The 17,410-nt window shown below is 39.4% G+C and overlaps 1 protein-coding gene across 1 annotated transcript; it reads left to right on the top strand.

Annotated features, from left to right (window-relative positions):
- The first annotated feature begins 7,381 nt into the window (after positions 1-7,381).
- On the top strand, positions 7,382-17,047 carry LOC141764602 (hydroperoxide isomerase ALOXE3-like). Its single transcript, XM_074629919.1, has 14 exons — positions 7,382-7,540; positions 7,904-8,111; positions 8,281-8,359; positions 8,923-9,045; positions 9,155-9,258; positions 10,662-10,816; positions 10,964-11,107; positions 11,651-11,854; positions 12,063-12,149; positions 12,272-12,441; positions 13,550-13,671; positions 13,814-13,914; positions 15,289-15,459; positions 16,638-17,047. Exons 1-14 carry the CDS (start codon positions 7,397-7,399, stop codon positions 16,815-16,817), a joined length of 1,992 nt encoding a protein of 663 aa, XP_074486020.1. The 5' UTR covers positions 7,382-7,396; the 3' UTR covers positions 16,818-17,047.
- The last annotated feature ends 363 nt before the right edge of the window (positions 17,048-17,410 follow it).

Below are 17,410 nucleotides of genomic sequence, written 5' to 3'. Positions count from 1 at the left end.
TTAACATCAAAAACATAAGGTTATTGTACCGGCGGTCCCCGGGGACCTCCATACCACGGACACCACTGCGTTTGCCAGGAAACAGCAGGATACAAAGCGTCAGAGAGCCGGAGATGAGAGCGAGAGAGTGGAAGGGCGAGTGTCAGCTCCGTGCGAAGCACCGGAAAAAAAAACACAGACACATCATCGACAGTATGATAATAATGCACTATGTGTGTCTAGTCTGATAGTCTGTAGATGTGTAGCCAATAGATAAGATATATTTTAATAAAATACAGTTGTACCGACAGAATACAGTAGAGCACAGAAGCTGTTTCCATGCTGCGAGGCGGACAAGCTCTCACATCTGCCTGTCTATTCACATCAGGAGCGCAGAGACCCGCGGGATGTCAGTTAAGTAGGCGGTCCTTAATGTGGCCCAGGACACATTCACGTACACACTGCTAATAGGCCTGTGGGAAGACACCCAACATTTTTAGATACCCCTACCGGAGGTAGAACAAAGCACAACAATGATTTTCATATTCTCCTAGGTCTCCCATATATGAAATGGATTCTTGTATAAAAATATTTTACTGCAAAAATGGTTAAATTGACAGATATTGTGACATAACCCATAAATAGAAAAAGCGCAAAATGAAGCCAGGCCGAATGGGAGATGGTACACCAAAGCTCATGTAATTTCATAATGCTAGCTCTGATTGATCCCAAATTTGATGTGATAATGGCCAGGGGGTTCCTCTACATGTGTGAAGAAACAGAATGTGAATATATTGATGCGTTGAGGAAATACAGTACTACAAACACATAAGTACAATAAGCGGAAGTATCAACTTTTAGTTAGCTTTGGCTGGAATTGTCCTAGAAACACCAATCAGGATTTTCTGGAATGGTATGACTGTGCTGAATCCAGCAATATATGATATGTAACTGTAGCAGGTATAGTCAATGGTCTACATTAAGAAATGTATCACATGTTCCAAGCATAAAATGGAAGTAAATGGCATATCTGCAGTCAAAGGATACTAATTAATACACTTCAATCAGGTAGACACACCAGTTATTAAAAGTTTTGTATAAACTTAAATTTAAGGAGTAAATAAATGTTCTTGATGCAATTGCAAGTAATAATTTGCACTTAAACCTTTAAGTAAGGGATAATGTACAGCGAGCCGGTCATTGTTGGGGAATAAACCCTGACAGGGTGATGTGGCACCCCGATGCAAAGCATCGCCCTGAAGGGGTTTATTTCACAACAATGACCCACTAGCTGTACATTATCCCGCTTATTACATGGCTAATTACTTCAGAAATCAATAATTTGACACAAAAACGATCCTCCAGAGTCCGAGATCAGAACTGCGCGCATAGCAACGGTCTGTTATACATAGCAACTGTCTGTTATACATATCAATGGTCTGTTATAAAGAAATAACAAAGAGTAGAACGCCATGATTGACCGATCAGAATCGAGTATTCAACAAAGTCATGTAATAAGTATGAATATATAACACCCATATGAACATAAAACGTTCCCTGGTCTATTTGTTTCTTGCTTTTTCCATCTTTTGAATGCAGCATGTCCATCCACATTATCTTCGGTCACAAAATGTGTCATGTTTGGACCGTCAGGAAAGGTGCACAAGCAAAACTCAGTTCACACTGAGAAATGCATTTGAATTTCATCACTGCAGTATGGGTGTGGGATGTTTCTGAGCTTTTGTGGAGCCGCTGGTTTCTGGAAGAACGTGGCCTCATGGATCCGTCTTCTGACTGTCTATTCTTTTCCAATGGGATTCCAGAGAAGTGCCTTTGGAAGATGGCTATGACACCACATTGCTGGCTGATAGAGTATGGTCTAGACCTGCTCTATATGAAAAATGTCTTTTAGATAACTTTTGTTATGATTTGATGCTATATTAATACCTTGAATTGAATACATTGCTCTCAGAACATGTTGCTTGAAAGCATCTTCAGTCAGGGGATGTTGTGCCGCTTATTCATTGATTGAGGATGCCAAACCGCATCTCAGCTCATTAAGGCTAGTGCATGGACTCCTGTTCTCTTTTGTCCTCACAGATGGAGTAGGGCTGCACGATTATCAAAATTGCATCGATATGGCCTACTGCAATTTTCAAATCGCAGTATTTGTTAAAATCGCAATATTTGTTTGAGGAAACTACTTGTTAAAGGTAACTACACCAGTGAGCTTGCGTACCACTGGTGGTACGCAAGCTCGCCTAGTGTGAGAGGCTGCCCCTTGCGTAGTATGAGAGTTGTGTGGAAGAGTTTAAGTACCAGTTCTAGTGCTACCCCTTTGACAAAAGTCAACAATAAGTAATATTCTTATTAGGAATAAATTTGCCTCTTGCGTGAACTGTGCATTGCTAAATAGGGTAGGCCTACGCTACTGTATTTTAACATCGGTCATAATGGTGGTACTTGGAGAGCCAAATATTTTCTGAGGTGGTACTTGGTGAAAAACATTTGAGAACCACTGTTCTAGGTCATTGAATGTCTGAAAGTCTGAGTTGTGGAGACCCTGCAGAAGAACCATGCCATCACTGATGTACGCAGATTCATGTAGTTCCTCTGAATTCAGTAGTTGCTGTATTTCCTCAACTACAGTCTCAATTTTCTTAGCAAAGTCAGCCTTTGTTGTTTTCCTGAGGCTTCCATCATCATTACACAGAGACAGAGGGACAGCAGCAAGTTCATGAGACACCTCCCTCTGCTTGGAAACAGCAAGATGTCTTTGGAAGAGCACATTTGAATCCATGCAATCTTGTTTGCTGGTCACAAATTACTTTTTCATGTCTATGAAAGTTTCACAGTGTTTTCATTGATGGCATTGCTCTTCTGCAGGGTCTCCAGAACACTTTCAGACATTCAGCGACCTAGGTGAGAGCATCTGGAGGAAGATTGCAGCCTTTTTTTGCGGGGATCTTTACTAAACAAAGATACAGCCTTAAGGCCCAGATACACCAAGCTGACATCAAAGAACTAGCGGCGATGAGGCAGATTGTTGCGTCGCCTCATGTTGTTTTCGTCTTGGCCGACAAGTTGCATTTGAACACACTGCAAAAACTACAGTTAGCGCGTACGTTCTGCGCCTGTGTGAGAGGAATTAACTCTCCACAACAGCAGATGGCGGTAGTCTATATTCATTATTCAAAAAGAGAAATAGGAGAACCGAGGACGGTGGATATACAAGCCGTTATGATACGCACATGAAACTAAGCAGCATCTGCCGACCATTTTTACACCATTCTCACTCACCACTTAGCTTCATTCTAGATGTTCATGTTGCTGTGAAAATATCCGTATATTGGAATGATCAGATGAGATGAAGATGAAAAATTAGAAGAGTCTTCAGTGTTTGTCCTCTTGACTTTACTCGTTGGCTTGCTTTCCTCACTTCTGTTTCTGTTCTCGTGCACTGATTCGTTTAAGCTGAACAGCCAATCAGAGTGATTTCTCTCACCGATGAGCACCACCACTGATTCAACACGCTGAATTGGCTGAAAAACCTCCGACACGGGCAGACTAGAGGGTGCTGGACACACCGAAAAAAAAAACTACAGAAAGTGCAGCGGGAGCAAAGATGATACAGGACCACAGAGAATCTCTGCCTCTTTGGCAGGAGGCTTTGAAAATGGTTAGAGGTCAAGATGGTCAGCCAGTCACAGGTAGAAAAAGCTTTGTAGACCTATACAGTAACCAGGAGGAGGCTGACACTAGATAAGTGTTGAGTCAATACACCTTGCACAGTCACATTCTTGCCTTATCATCAAATGCAATGAAATATATGTACCCAATCTGTGCTATTTCACAGAAACTTGGAGTTCAATTCTATGATTGTCTACCTGCATGCCACCTCCCCACAGGCTGTGACACCACAAGTAGCTTGTATAGAAAAGGGAAAATGACAGCTTTTACGAAGCTGAAGACCCACCTCACTGATTTACAATAAATGTCAAACTTTGGATTATCTTGGAAGCTTGGAAGAGAAATTGCCTGTGGCAAGAAAATATGCCCTCCATCAATGGTTAATGGACTTGCATTTATATAGCATTTTCTAGTCTTCTGACCACTCAAAGCGCTTTACACTACATGTCAGCATTCACCCATTCGCACACACATTACAGTACACTGATGGCAGAGGCTGCTAAGTTGCCAACTTTGCCCATCAGGGTGTAATCTAAATACTCATTCACACACCGATTGCTCAGCCTTCAGAAGCAGTTCGGGGTTAAGCGTCTTGCTCAAGGACACATTGGCATGTGATCGGATGAGCTAGGGATCAAACCACCGACCTTCCGATTAGTGGACGACCTGCTCTACCCTCTGAGCCACAGCCCAAACCCCGATCAATAAGGCCAAAAGAAAACGGAAGTCCATGCACTACCCTTGATGAGCTGATGAGGAAGTTTGGCATCCACAACCGATATATCAGTAGCCCACAGCCCGTTCTCATTCCCAGAGCATCAAATATCAATACTTTTTCACGTCTGTCGGCGTTCGATATTATCGCACAAGGCACCCTTTAGCGCCGGTATGAGACACACTGGGTTTTCCATTATCTACAATGTAAACTCATCCGCGGCAACAGTAAACACTCAGAAAAAGTGCTTTGGTGACGTAGTTTAAAGAGTGAAAGAGACACACAGGGCGGGCAAGAAAGTGGATGGGTCCAACAAACACAAGGCTTTCATCCAGGAGACCGCTGTTCCGTGTGTTAAGTGTCACTTTCACGTTACAATCAGCTCTTCGTTCATGTCCCGTGTTCACAACGGCATGCCAGTTTTCACTGTACAAAAATAGTAATTTTAAGCCCAACCATGATGTTCTTTCTTAAACCTAAGCAAGGGTTTTGTTTAATTCCCAACATCAAAAACGTGTTCATTGCAACCAAAAAGTGACGCAGAGGGGTCTGACAAAACCTCCGTATGACGAGTGACGAGTTGGGATGAGAACGTGTTGCGGTACAACTACCCGACTGAAGATGCTTTCAACCAACATGTTCTGAGAGCAATGTATTCAATTCAAGGTATTTATATAGCATCAAATCAAAACAGAAGTTATCTGAAGACACTTTTCATATAGAGCAGGTCTAGACCATACTCTATCAGCCAGCAATGTGGCATCATAGCCATCTTCCAAAGGCACTTCTCTGGAATCCCATTGGAAAAGAATAGACAGTCAGAAGACAGATCCATGAGGCCACGTTCTTCCAGAGACCAGCGGCTCCACAAAAGCTCAGAAACATCCCACACCCATACTGCAGTGATGAAATTCAAATGCATTTCTCAGTGTGAACTGAGTTTTGCTTGTGCACCTTTCCTGACGGTCCAAACATGACACATTTTGTGACCGAAGATAATGTGGATGGACATGCTGCATTCAAAAGATGGAAAAAGCAAGAAACAAATAGACCAGGGAACGTTTTATGTTCATATGGGTGTTATACATTCATACTTATTACATGACTTTGTTGAATACTCGATTCTGATCGGTCAATCATGGCGTTCTACTCTTTGTTATTTCTTTATAACAGACCATTGATATGTATAACAGACAGTTGCTATGTATAACAGACCGTTGCTATGCGCGCAGTTCTGATCTCGGACTCTGGAGGATCGTTTTTGTGTCAAATTATTGATTTCTGAAGTAATTAGCCATGTAATAAGCGGGATAATGTACAGCTAGTGGGTCATTGGTGTAAAATAAACCCCTTATGGGCGATGCTTTGCATCGGGGTGCCGCATCACCCTGTCAGGGTTTATTCCACAACAATGACCGGCTCGCTGTACATTATCCCTTACTTAAAGGTTTAAGTGCAAATTATTACTTGCAGTTGCATCAAGAACATTTATTTACTCCTTAAATTTAAGTTGATACAAAACTTTTAATAACTGGTGTGTCTACCTGATTGAAGTGTATTAATAAGTATCTATTGACTGCAGATATGCCATTTACCCCATTTCATGCTTGGAACACATGATACATTTCTTAATGTAGACCATTGACCAAACCTGCTACAGTTACATATCATATATTGCTGGATTCAGCACAGTCATACCATTCCAGAAAATCCTGATTGGTGTTTCTAGGACAATCCCAGCCAAAGCTAACTAAAAGTAAATGAATACATTCATCATAGACCTTCAAATTTGATACTTCCGCTTATTGTACTTATGTGTTTGTAGTACTGTATTTCATCTACGCATCAATATATTCACATTCTGTTTCTTAACACGCGTAGAGGAACCCCTTGTCCACTATCACATCAAATTTGGGATCAATCAGAGCTAGCATTATGAAATTACATGAGCTTTGGTGTACCATCTCCCATTTGGCCTGGCTTCATTTTGCGCTTTTTCTATTTATGGGTTATGTCACAATATCTGTCAATTTAACCATTTTTGCAGTAAAATATTTTTATACAAGAACCATTTCATATATGGGAGACCTAGGAGAATATGAAAATCATTGTTGTGCTTTGTTCTACCTCCGGTAGGGGTATCTCGAAAACTAAAGCACTTTTGGGGGTCTTCCCACTAGCCTATATTGTTGTCAGCTGAAAATCACAACCAACACATTTAAAAAAAAAAAAAAAAAATGTTTATTAGCTTTGCATGAACATACAATTGTGTCAGAGCATTTATAAAGTGAAAAGGCATATATTCTCTTTATACAAGGACATTATAAGAGTGGCAATTGACATATTGCTAATCACCAAAACAACTTACACAACTAAGAAAACTAAATTAAGGCAACCATTACCCACGCCACAGCAAACACAATATTGATTGAATATTGAGTTGACTGTCTCAGGTTTATATTAGACCTGTCCAGGGTGTACCCTTCCTCCGCCCAATGTCAGCTGGGATCGGCTCCAGCCCCCTTCGACCCTGAATAGGATAAGCGGTTACAGATAATGGATGGATGTCTCACTTTTAACAGTGGAAAAGCTGGTTTGTCTTTATCAAATGATCTAATACTGCCTTAAGGCATCACTATTTGCGTCACATTACTGTCATTTGGCAAAGGTCCAGCACACCACCACCAGAGCCGCCTATTTTCACTGGCTTGACACTCCCACACAATATGTATAAAAAGAGAAATCCACAGTGATTACTTTTAACAAAAGAGCAGTTCATCAAAGGAACTTCTTGGTCTTGTTAACAGGTAAGAGAGATGCTTTATGAAATTTAAAAGACACATTTAATATTAGTTGTTATAATATCTTTTCCAATGCCATTTTCTTTGTGATACCAGTATTTTAAAGGTTTTTTGCACTCAGGCTCATCTAGTGACACTTATCCTAATAACTGCTGAGAATGGTTATTATTATTCTCTCCCCACCAGGATTCTTCTACTTTACAGAGTGAATATGGTGGATTATGAAGTGACCATATCAACTTCCTTACTCGACAATGCCGGCACTTCAGACAATGTCTTCATCAAGCTGATGGGCTTTGAAGTGAGCAGCAAACTCACGAAACTCGAAGGAGGTTCATCCTTCGCCAGAGGGGCAGTAAGTCTGAAATAACCCTCTCTATGTTTAAATGTATGACACGTTTCCTCAACTTAATCTAAATATATCAAATTAGAGAAGCTGATGTAAACCCTCGCCAACTCAGACTCATATGGGCAGCAAAGGGATAAGTGCTGCTCTGCAGGTCTTCAACCTATGTTCACAAATGTCACCAAAGTAACAAAAATCCCCATAATGGGCTGTAAAAAATTTATGTAGTGGACATATTGCACATATTGGATTTTGTCCACCCTTCCACATTCAGTATTGTATGCTAATTATTGAGAACTTACAGCTCTTGGTTATTAAATACACTTTATCTCTTGCAAAAATGTTTTAAAACCATTTCTGTCGTTACTCCAGGTGTCTCATTTTACCGTGTCCTGCCCTGCCTCCATTGGAGAGCTGGACCAGATACAGCTAAAGAAACAGCATCTCAAAGAGTTCTCAGAAGACTCTAAATGGTTTCCAACCAAGGTGGTAGTGAAATCCCCTGAGGGAGACACCTACAAGTTTCCCATCTGCCGCTGGATCAATGACTCTGAGGTGCACTCCTTCACAGAGGAAAGAGGTTTGTGGTAATTAGCTCGTCTGACAGCCTGTTTGTTGTTCACTCACCTCAGAACACATAAAAGAAAGACAAGGTCTGCAAGTTAGACAATAAAGATGCTGGAGTAAATTCATGCTAATACACTGTATATATCAACTATTTTAAACCTTGTTTTGTTTTTTTCTTCAAGTTAATATAAAGTCTACAGTTGAATCGGAGGTCAATGAATGCAAATGGGACAGGACCTATCCGGTGAACGAAGCCTATCGGTGAGAGCTCAGAGCTTATACACACTTTAACTTTATGCACCTCAAAACTAACATGTATCCAAACCTCTTTGGTTGAATATATTCATGATACATAATTTTAAATTAACCACCATATGACATTGTTACACCTGCCAGGGTTTATTAAAATGTATTGTAAAATGTATACTATAACATATGTTGTGGTGGCAGCAGTAGCTCAGTCCGTAGAGACTTGGCTTGGGAACCGGAGCCGGTTCAAGTCCTGGCATAGGATCAAGTACGGACTGTGGACTGGTGGCTGGAGAGGAACTAGTTCGCCTCCTGGGCAATGCCGAGGTACCCTTGAGCAAGGCACAGACCCCCCAAGCTAATATACTAGGATGGATTAAATGCAGAGACTACATTTCATGGTGTGCTGTGCTGTGTACAATACAATGTGTGATAAAAGCTGATTTACATTTACATTTACAAAATTGCAATATTGCTTATGTATGCTTGAAATTCTCTAAATTAAAACTGCAGATACACAGGGATCTAGACTGTCCAAAGTTCCTCACCACTCTGCTCTTCTCTAGTTTTACAAGCTGGCATGAGCCTGAAGAGAAAATACCCCACCACATGAAGGCTAAAAGCTTTAAGGAGCTGCCTCATGCGGCCAAATTCTCCTACCTCAAGGACATCGAGTTTAAATACACGTTAGCCACTCGGTAAGGTCCTCAAATTCTATCAGGTATCTTTCTATGTAACTATGTACCTGCCTATCAAAGCAATTTAAGGCATCATAAAATGTAAAATTACTCTGCTTTTATTTTCTAGTCTGCTTGACATAAACTTGAAGTTACTCTGTGATTCCAAGGAGACCTGGGCTGATATTGAAGATATCAATGGGGTGTTCTGGGGCAAATACCCTGACATATCAGGTACTACCATAATTTAATAGAATACTTTACACTGTATGCATGATAATAATAATAATAATAATAATAATAATAATAATAATAATAATAATAATAATAATAATAATAATAATACAAACTTTATATAACACATTTTAAAACAAAGTTACAAAGGGCTTTACAATAAAAAATTAAAAAATAAATATAAATATATGTTTTGTATAAGTTTCAGTCTTATGGTTATAATAGTTTTACATTTTCAATTAGTTTTTTTTATTTTAGTTTACACATTTCAATTTAGTTTTAATTCAAGTTAGTTTTCAGAGTGTAGTTTTAGTTTAGTTTTAGTTTTATTTATTTAGTTTTCATTTTAGAGTAGTTTTAATTTGTTTTTGTTAGGGCCAATAATGTCTCCGAAGTATGTAGCTACATATACATTCATGGTTGGAGAACTGTGAAGGAATGGCCACAATGTTTAAATATTTTCATTTGGGAATCACATTGAGTACTCTTTCACTACCACACTCAGTAGAAAACTTTGATCATCTGCAATTTCATCTTGACCCCAGTTGGTTAAGATTGGACCTGAGCTGAATAGCTTGGTTAAATGGCATCACGTTCCTGTTATTTAATTTTACAAGACTAGACTAGGATTAATTGTGATGTAATTGCAGCATAGCGTCATCCCCTAGAATGTCAAGTCCGATGAATTTCTGTGGTTCAACGTCACGAGAGTTGACGGAAATGAATGCTGTCTCCTTTTTTTGGTAGTGATATATTATAGCTAAAAATCTAAAACTAAAAAATATTTACATACATTTTTATTTTATTTTTATTAATTTTTTAACCAGGCAATATCATTTAAGTTTAGTCTTAGTTTTTCTTAAAGGATTACATTTATTTTCAGTTTACTGCAAAATTTTCCAGTGCTTATTTTCATTTTAGTTTCAGTTTAAGTTTACGATAATAACCCTGACCAGAATAAAGTGTGTCGCAATAGTCAAATCTAGGGGAGATAAAAGCATGGATGATCTGCTGATGAAAGGAATGACATGATGGTCACCGATGTAGAGTGAGGAATCCACTGATTGCTGTTTAAGCAACTGTTTAGGTCACTTGATGTAGATTGAGGAACCCAAAGTTTGCTGCTTAGCGAATTGTTTAGGTCGCTAATTTTATCTTTTATAATGAGTTTTCTCGATGCTTTTAATGTTTTATGTAATTATGCGCTTTGAATTGCCTTGTTGCTGAACTGTGCTATATAAATAAACTTGCCTTGCCTCACTGCATTACTCAACACAACATACACACCACAACACTCATCTATACCCCTGATATGTCCCTTAACAATCCTGTTCTTGTTTCTCATTTTCCAGAGTAGCCCAAAGTTTGAAACTCAATGAAGTTCAACTCTGTTCTTTCTCCAGACTACGTCCAGCTATTTTGGAAGGAGGACGCTTTTTTTGGCGAACAGTATCTAAATGGTGTCAATCCCATGTTGATCCGGCATTGTTCGGCTCTGCCCGAGAACTTTCCTGTGACTGACGACGCGGTCTCCCTCAGCTTGACAGATGAAATGAAGGTGATTGCCTTGACCTTGATTGATTTTAGAGTCATGTTATTCCTCATGACATGTTAATTTAGAATTGCACTTACATATTCACTTAGTATACAGTATGTAATATGCAAACTTAATGCATGTGCGTCAAATCATTTCTCATCCTCACAGGAAGGCAACATATTCCTGTGTGACAACAAGAGTTTGGATGGACTGACAACAAACACCATCAATGAGAAGGAGCAGTACTTGATGGCTCCCCTGGTCCTGCTCCACAAAACACCTGACGATAGGCTGATGCCGATTGCTATTCAGGTGAGATTAGCACTCAAATATAGCTATTAGTGAAGTTTTAAGTTTGAGTATTGATTTAAACAACTATCATTCAAATCGTAAGATGTAGGTTCCCCTGCGACAGGAAGCAACCAACTTACTGAAAGCGTATTTGCAAGTAGCAGCCACCATGAATAGTATCTATGGCAGCTATGAATCCTCTCTGCTAGGTAAGCAGTTCATTTCTTCCTGCCCGAGTCATGTAAAAAGGTTCCTCCCATAACCATATCCACGTTTGACAGGCTGACAGTTGAGTCTGACGCAAATAAGTCAAGTCAACTTTATTTACATGACACACAACTATTGATGTTTGTAAGACTGAGGAAAGTAAAGCTTCTGTTCTCAAGGTGACCCTGTGTTCTCACCTGGGATTCAATGAAAATATGAATTTCCACTTCAGAATATCAAACTAAAAAGCAGATGAAAGCTATATTAAATAGTCAAACATAAAACAACATAATTGACCAGTACTGGTAATGAATTGAATGGATTGAATGAACCACATCCTCCTTCCTTCTCCTGCAGCTGAAACAGACTCCAGCAGCTGACAACCCCATCTTCTATCCTACCGATTCTGAGTACGACTGGTTGACGGCCAAGATTTTTGTGAGAGGAGCAGATTTCCACGAGCATCAACTCAATGTTCACCTGCTGCGCACTCATCTGCTGGCTGAAGTCTTTACAGTGTCACTGCTGCGCAACGTGCCGGAGGGGCATCCACTGCACGAGGTAACTGAAAGGGAGAATACTGAACTAACTGTAGTTGTAGTTTTTTCAACTTGCTGATTTTTGTATCTTCCAAAGTTGATGAATCATAATGTTTTAATGTGTATATATTTTCAAGTATTTCACACTGCTGAATGGTATAGAAGTGTCAAGCTTTCTGACTTCGTTAACATGTAATAGTGTCACTAACAGAGTTCCCTCTTTCCCTCAGCTCCTTGTACATCACACTCGCTACACGCTGCAGATCAACTACAATGCTCGAGAGCTTCTAATATCGGAGGAGGGATCCTTCAAAAAAGTACAAAAACACCAACACACTCAGTAGACCATTACCTAAACAATCAAATAAGTTTGTTTTTTCAATATCATGTACAGTATTTGTCTTTAACTATATTCCTTACATATTTGACTGTTCCTTAGTATGCAGCTTCTGGTGGAGAGGCTTTGATAGAACACCTGGAAGGATCACTGGCCTCACTGACCTACAGCTCCCTCTGCATACCAGAGGACATTGCTGAGCGAGGGCTGGAGGCTGTGCCGAACTTCTACTACAGGGATGATGGACTCAAGCTCTGGGATATCATCCACAGGTAGTACAGGTGTCCTGATATTGGAAAATAAGAGCCCAAATCCTGCCCTCTCTACCAGCTAGCTTTTTTTTCTCTTGTAACACAGTTGATTTTCTCATAAAGGATTTATTTCATCACGGCCACTGTTTACCAAGAAATAGTTGCAGCATGTAACCCCCCTCGTAAAACTACAAATTGTCATTTTACATTTCTTTTTGTGTATTGCTTAAACAAAAGAGATACAACTTGTTTATTTGTGAAAATTAGAAATATGGTATAGGCATATATTTCAACTTTGAAGCAAGCCGAACTTTGGGATATCATCTACAGGTAGTATGGGTAGTTTGCTGTGCTTTTCACAGTGTGTCTCAGATTTCAGTACAGGATTTGCTTTCCTGAATCACATAAAACTAATGATGGTAATGAGGACAGGACAGATCAGCTGGCCAGCACAAAGGCTGCACATCTGTGTTAATGAGATGCTCCAGCAGGGAGCAGCAGTCCTCACAGGAAAGCAACCCAAGAATACAAATGATTAGAGAGGCAATTTTATTCTAGTTCCTTCTTCCCCATTTACCTGCCTGGCTATCCTACTTTGCAACGAGAGCCTAGTCTGATTTTGCCACTTCTGATCAGTGAATGAATCCGACTGCTCTAACATGACTTAGTTGACTGAGGCTGTATTAACCAGTATACTGTAAACAAAATATTGGGGACACAATACATATTGTTTAAGACAATTTACTGTTTAAATAAGAGACCATTCACAACACAGCGTCCTGAAATAGGAAAATAAGAGGGCCCCAATCCTGCCCTCTCTATTAGCAAGCTTTTGTTCACTTATCTAACTCATTTCTCATAAATGATTTCTTTAATCAGTCTTTCTGAAAAACTGCAAGAAATATAGTGTTTTCTGTCCATCTAAAGGTATCGACTGTAATATTAAAGTTGTATGATCCACTGTGCCGTATATTGCACCAAATTCCTCAAAAGAACAGAACTGATCATTCTAAAGAGATGGCCATTCAATTGTCTAACAAAACAGTGTCTCACTACTACAGTGTGAAGAAAACAATTGTATAATTCAACTAGGAATGTATTTTACAGAACTGGTTCTCATTTCTCAAAGGTTTGTGCAGGGAGTGCTCAGCTTCCACTACAAGAATGACGCCAATGTCCGGAAAGACACATCACTGCAGAATTGGATTTCGGACATTTTTGAACATGGATTCCTTTCCCAAGCAGGCACAGGTAAGTTTTAAAGAAAAGCTCAATCTTAATGATGATAAATGAGCACTTTTATGTACAATTATATTATCATAATGCAAACATAAGTCAGATTTTAATTTCTAGATGTCTTTAAGTAATGCAGTTTATTCCCTCTGATTCTCAGGAATTCCTCAGAGCTTCACCACCGTGAAAGACTTGGTCAAGTTTGTCACCATGGTGATCTTCACTTGCTCAGCACAGCACTCGGCTGTGAACTCTGGACAGGTGATGCCTTTTCATTTAATTATAATGTTGCTATTTTTGTGGAATGAATTCATGAGGTTTTGCATTTTTTTCTGGACTGGAGAGAGGTGGATGAATTCTGGCCAAAAAAGTGACCTTTGACTTTGAAGATTGTTATCGTTAACATAAACAAGTCTCTACAGCCATGCTCGCAGGTCTGTGAGGCTGCTAAATGCAACAAATGCTAACATACTCACAATGACAATGCTAACATACTGACTTTTAGCAAGTAAAATATTTACTAAGATCACAGTCTTAGTATTCCCTGTTAACATGCACGCATGTGCAAGCATTTCCTAATTAGCACAAAACACAAAGTACAGCGGAGGCTGATGGGAATGTCATTAGTTTTTAAGGTATTTGGTCATAAACCAAAGTATTGGACAAATAAGAATTTGATCCAATAATGTCGCTGGATGAAAAGTCAGAGGATCACCAACGTTATTATTCTGTCCCTGATGCGTGTTGCACTTACGCAAAAACTGACAGATAGCTAACAATAAGGATTCAGAGAAGTCGAAGACAGGAGTAAAGTTCAAGTGTTTTACTGAGTCCTCTTTTCTCTTCTTCTTTCTTTTTTGTAAAACTGAAACAATACAAATATACAATGCTTTGTTACAAACTGTTCTCAAAATACAGCACAAATGAATTTACATAGCTTATAAATAGCCTCCATGCACACACTATGACAAGAAGCTACATTTTTAGCTTAGCTTAGCATTTTTAACCTTAGCAAATGAAATGATCACAAATTACTTTGTTTTTAATCCAAACATATGAAGTCCAAATTATTTATATGCACATTAACACAAAACACAGAAAAGGTAGCAACACTTACAAGCAAATGCTCTCCAAGGCACAAACGTAAAGGAAAAAGGGAAAGAAGCCTTCGGTCTGACCGCATGGAGAAATTCTTACACACTACAGCATTTCCTGGTTGACCTTTAACCTTTGATCACATGATCTGAACTGACCACTGAGAAAACACTTTACAGTTACAACAAACTGCCACAAGGTGGTGCTACATAAAATGAATGTAAAGGCTACAGAATGTGTGCCATGACAGTTATCACCCTGAGGTCAACATGAATGTCTGAACCAAATTTAATGGCAATCCAGCTGAAAGTTGTCGAGACATTTTTCTGAAATCAAGAATGTTAACCTCATGGTGGCGCTAGAGGAAAAGTCAGGGGATTAAAAAATGTATCTTCTGGGGACCATGAATGCCTACAATTTTGTTCCATTTGTTCCAATCCAAATTTCAATCAATCAATAGCGGACCGACTGAACAACAGTACAACATGGCGTGGCTTCAAAGAGTATTAATCAATCTACTCAATCATTCATTCGTTGCAGTTTGACTATGGTGGCTGGATGCCCAACGCTCCCAGCACCCTGCGACTTCCTCCACCAACCACAAAGGGGAAAACAAACGAGGCCACGATGCTGCAGACATTGCCTGACCAGGGCACGACAGCTAACGGAATGGCTGTCAGTTGGCTACTTAGCCAGCCATCCTCTGACTCGGTAAGTGCCCATAACTTCATGACTTCAATTACATGAATCACATTTATGTTCAAGTTTTGTAAAGTAGGTAAATATGTCATTAGAACACAAATACCCTCTTTGACCCACTGAAGAAATCCACTTCCTACAACTAGGGATATCACAAGAACCAATATTTTGGTACCAAACCGATGCCAATAATCTGAAAACGTGACAGTACTCATTTTTCTACAGTACCACAGGTACTGTCAGGGCTCGAGACTCATGGCGTCCCATTGTCCCGGGGACGATAGAAAATGTGTTTGAGACGCAGTAAACTCACTATCGACTCGTCCATGGGACACACTCTATTTTTTCCCTGATAATGCTACATTGCGAGCAACAAATCTCTGTTGATATCGTCAGAACGAGAGCTAGGTAATGTTAGCTGTTAGCTCCATGCAGGACTGTGCTGCTTACCCGACCGGTTCTCACTCCCAACTTGTCAAATACCACCGTTTGGTAAGTGCCCTTCAGCATCGGAAACCGACGCACAGAGGCATCCTTTAGCAACAGCAGGTCAACAGTAGTCAAGAACAGCCCTACTTTTTAGTAAAAATGAGTATGGAGTGCTGCAGGAATGAGTCCTAAGACGCAGCATTTTAGCGGTTCCCTCGTCTCAAAGTCAATGGGTCTTTTGAATGCGTTTTTGGTTAGGTGACTGAAATAAGGTCTGCGATTAACACAAGCTGAAGAGATTGTAACGTTTTGTCCTACAAAAATACATCATTCCTGCACCACTCTATTGGGCAAAAGTAAATTATAACTTTATCATGATGTGTTCAAATGTAGTTTTTAGTGAGAAATTTGAATAAATCCAGTTGTTTGAGGGAGATGTTTTCACAATAATATAAAATAGATAGTAGAGAGGGAATTATGACCCGTTTAACTCCCTAACCACAACCAGAATGCAAGCGGTAATAAAGGAGTGTATGTTAAAGTACATGGGATTTATTGTTTTATTTTTGTTTTTTACCGTGGTATCGAATTGGTATCGAGAATCATGGAATTTCACTGGTATTGGTATCAACTACTAAGTTTCTGATATCAAGACATCCCTACCTATAACTGTACATTGCATTGCCTTTAGTTTATGTCTGATAAACATTTAAAATGTTACTGGAAAACATCTATGTTTAATGTATCTTTGATCTCATCAGGTCCTTCTTGGTCAGTACGGGAACGACCATTTCAAAGGGGAGATTCCCCGCCAGCTGTTGAAGGCTTTTCAAGGAAGGCTTCAAGCGTTAAGTGCAGAGATCAAAATCAGAAACAAGAATCTGGAGGTCCCATACACATACCTGGATCCAGATGTGATAGAAAATAGTGTGGCCCTTTGAATGTCAGAAGGTGTGACCTCCTCAGCTGTTGGCCAAATCCAGCTACATATTAACAAAAGTGGGAAAGGGAAGAACTCCAAGTTCTGTTCTGTCTGTAATTTCTTTACAGCTTAATTGATTTAAACGTGGTGGAAATGTTCTGTTTTAAATCATAATCCACATCTTAAGTCTTCTTCTTTGTTTTTCAATGGATATACGGGGCATCTTATCAAAATAAATCACTGTGGGAAAAATAATATTTTGCATTATGATTGATACACTTTAGAAGTAAACTGTGCCTTATGACTTATTGTCATAATGAAGTATAAACAATTGTAGGGACCTATGTTTTGCCAAATTTACTATATGCTGTGTACTGTATCTGTATGAACTGTTTGTCTCTGTTGTTGTTGTGTTGCTGTTTCGTCTTACTTTTAAATAAATTACTTTTATAACACAGAACATAGTATGCTTAGTTTATTAGAAGTAGACCTAAGGCCAGCAATAACCAGGAACTAAATGAATAAGGCCAGCATTGACCAGGAACTAAATGAGTAATGTCAGCAATGACCAGGAACTAAGTGAGTCAGGTCAGCAATGATCAGGAACTAAAT

Source organism: Sebastes fasciatus, chromosome 3 (genome assembly GCF_043250625.1).
Source record: "Sebastes fasciatus isolate fSebFas1 chromosome 3, fSebFas1.pri, whole genome shotgun sequence".
In the NCBI taxonomy this organism is placed as follows: Eukaryota; Metazoa; Chordata; class Actinopteri; order Perciformes; family Sebastidae; genus Sebastes; species Sebastes fasciatus.
Note: the sequence above shows the minus strand (reverse complement) of the source record. Positions and strands in the feature narration are given on the sequence as shown.